We start from the raw sequence: 2,455 nt of genomic DNA, 5'->3' as shown, positions 1-2,455 counted from the left end.
CACCCAGGACACATGGGCCACGAAAGAGGGCAGATGAAACGAGGCAAAACGAAACGAGATGAAGAACAAGGTAGAGACCCGACAAGAGCAGAGAAGGGCAGCAAAAGACGCATTGATAAAAGCCAAATGCCTAGTTATAAGCTGGCGCTTGGGGAAGAATTTAGACGAATATGCTGGTGTTTTGACGCTTGGGTAGTAAAAACATGGAGACTGGGATCCAATCAACAAAGGACCATGAGCGAGAAAAGGCAATGGAGACCACTTTACAGCTGGTGACGTTTTACCTGGAGAAACTGGATGTTAGCAATAAGGTGCCGGCCCGTAACTTGGTGACTATTATTGGATGTGTGGGGCTTCAATGTGCAGATCCATCGCAAGTTGTAAGGGAGGCGGCCATTGAAAGCTTGTATGGATTGCTTTATATCCAGTTACACCTCGAAGGGTTTCCTGTGGGTCATCAAGATAAGGAAGTGGAGCATCTGAAAGCCATCAAAGGCAGGTTAAACCAACTTACCAGCCAGGCCCTCTTTCAAACATGCACTGATGTTGGTAAAGTTTTATCCAAGTGCATAACCCATGATCAGCTGAACACTCTACTCTTCAGCATCTTTAAAGAGCTAACAGACAAGCAGCGGAACGTTTCTTGCACAGCTTCTATTATCACAAATGTCCTCATTGCCAAACATGGAGCCGCCCTTGCTAACATTCAGGGAACAATCAAAGTACTGTGCAGTCACTTGCGCTCAATTACTGAGCCACAGGTGACAAATGCAGTGACGCATTCGATCTCCATTCTGGCGTCACACCATATGCCAGCAGTTTTGTCCACTCTCCTCACTTACCCTAGTCCACCTGACAGGGACATTAGTGACATATGGAGATCACTACTGTCAGATAATGCACAAGCCACAGACACAACCAACTACCTACTGGGCAACTTAAAGCCATTGTATGACGGCGGCAGAGATTCCCGTGTCAGAGACACAAAAGATTCATCAACTCAGCAGCCTTTAGCCGTGCTCTGTGCTCTTCGTGAAGTGGTACGAAAGCCTGAATCAGGGGACGTGATAAACATTCTATACCCCCAGTTCATCAGCACCCTTCTGATTCATCTCAGCTTCAGTGTCTGGGCTCGGTTTCCTACCAACTTTCTGAGAATTCCAAAGGGTGGGAACACCTTGCTCCCGACTCTGAAGCTGAATGATGCTGACGCTTGCCATTACTCAGCTGAGATACTTCGAGCTGTCCTGACCCAGGGAAAAGGCGATGATACCATCATGAGAGAAATGGGAGGATGGGACCTCATCGTGAGTCCAAGAAAGCACCATGAGGGGGTTACACTGCTGGCAAGCACATTGACCGTGTGTGCTGCCCCTCATCTGATCAGCATTGTGGAGCAACTCGCTCCTTTCCTTGTCAACATAGGGGAGAGTCTGAGAATCACAATAGCTGCCTTCTTTGGGGAGCTTTTAACTCATTCAGTGGTGTTGGACTTGTTGCTGACGAATACTCTTCTGGAGAGTTTGTTCCTATGCTTAAGTGATGAGTCCCTTATTGTCCAATGGCTCGCTCTACAAGGTTTGGGAAACGCTGCAATCGGAGCTTCTCAACAGATAGACAAACACTGTGTCAAACTGTTGACCACAATGATATCTGTGATTGACGAGAAGTTCGAACCCAAGAATCTCATTGCTGTTGAGGCAATGTCGAGCATGTCCAAAGTTCTAGGTCAGCTCTAGGAGGATTATACAAATCCCATTCTTGGCGATGTAACACTGGCAGTTCAGCCTTACTTTGACCATCAACATGAGAAAGTGAGGGCTGCAGCGTTTAACGTTCTTGGGAAGCTGATAAGATTTGGGACTGTGGAAATGAACCCTCCACTTATGGAGCACATCAAGTCCACCTTGATCAGATTGCTGCTGCATCTCCACGATGACAGCAACGAAGTCATCAAAGTCTGCAAATCCGTGCTGAATTTCTACGGTCCAATAATGGAGTCAGAAAACATATCCAGGATGTTTCAAGAGCTTTCCTTGGAGGAGACCACCCTGGATTATGAGAAATATTTAAGCAACTTCTCCAGGCACATTGCCACAGACTTCCCCAACCAGATCATCTTGTACATAAGGAGCTGTGCTGGCTTCTTCAGGAATGTGCTAACTGAGGTCAGAGGGAACGCAGTGGCATTGCTCGGTTTCCTCATGGACGATGCACCACCGGATTATTATGGATCACAGTCTACAGGTCAGACTTGTGTGGAGATCATTGCCTTGCTGTCAGATCATGTGCAAGATGTCAGAACGAAAGCAGCCAAGGCGATACGATACGATACCTCTACATGTATTAGGGACCATCAGAACAAAGATATTGTAAGGGATTTGTTTGTATTATGTTTGGAAATGAGTCTGAAGTAGAGGAATTTGCAGATCAAAAATGGCTTAAAGGAGGGTGG

The 2,455-nt window shown here is 46.6% G+C and overlaps 1 protein-coding gene across 1 annotated transcript; it reads left to right on the top strand.

Annotated features, from left to right (window-relative positions):
- The first annotated feature begins 203 nt into the window (after positions 1–203).
- LOC147096863 (maestro heat-like repeat-containing protein family member 1) lies at positions 204–1,739 on the top strand. The gene has a single exon (XM_085973136.1). The coding sequence runs from the start codon at positions 204–206 to the stop codon at positions 1,737–1,739; it is 1,536 nt and encodes a 511-aa protein (XP_085829262.1).
- Positions 1,740–2,455: the final 716 nt, after the last annotated feature.

The sequence above is a fragment of the Somniosus microcephalus genome, chromosome 34, assembly GCF_052327205.1.
Source record: "Somniosus microcephalus isolate GS21.2 chromosome 34, FLI_Smic_1.0, whole genome shotgun sequence".
Classification (NCBI taxonomy): domain Eukaryota; kingdom Metazoa; phylum Chordata; class Chondrichthyes; order Squaliformes; family Somniosidae; genus Somniosus; species Somniosus microcephalus.
Note: the sequence above shows the minus strand (reverse complement) of the source record. Positions and strands in the feature narration are given on the sequence as shown.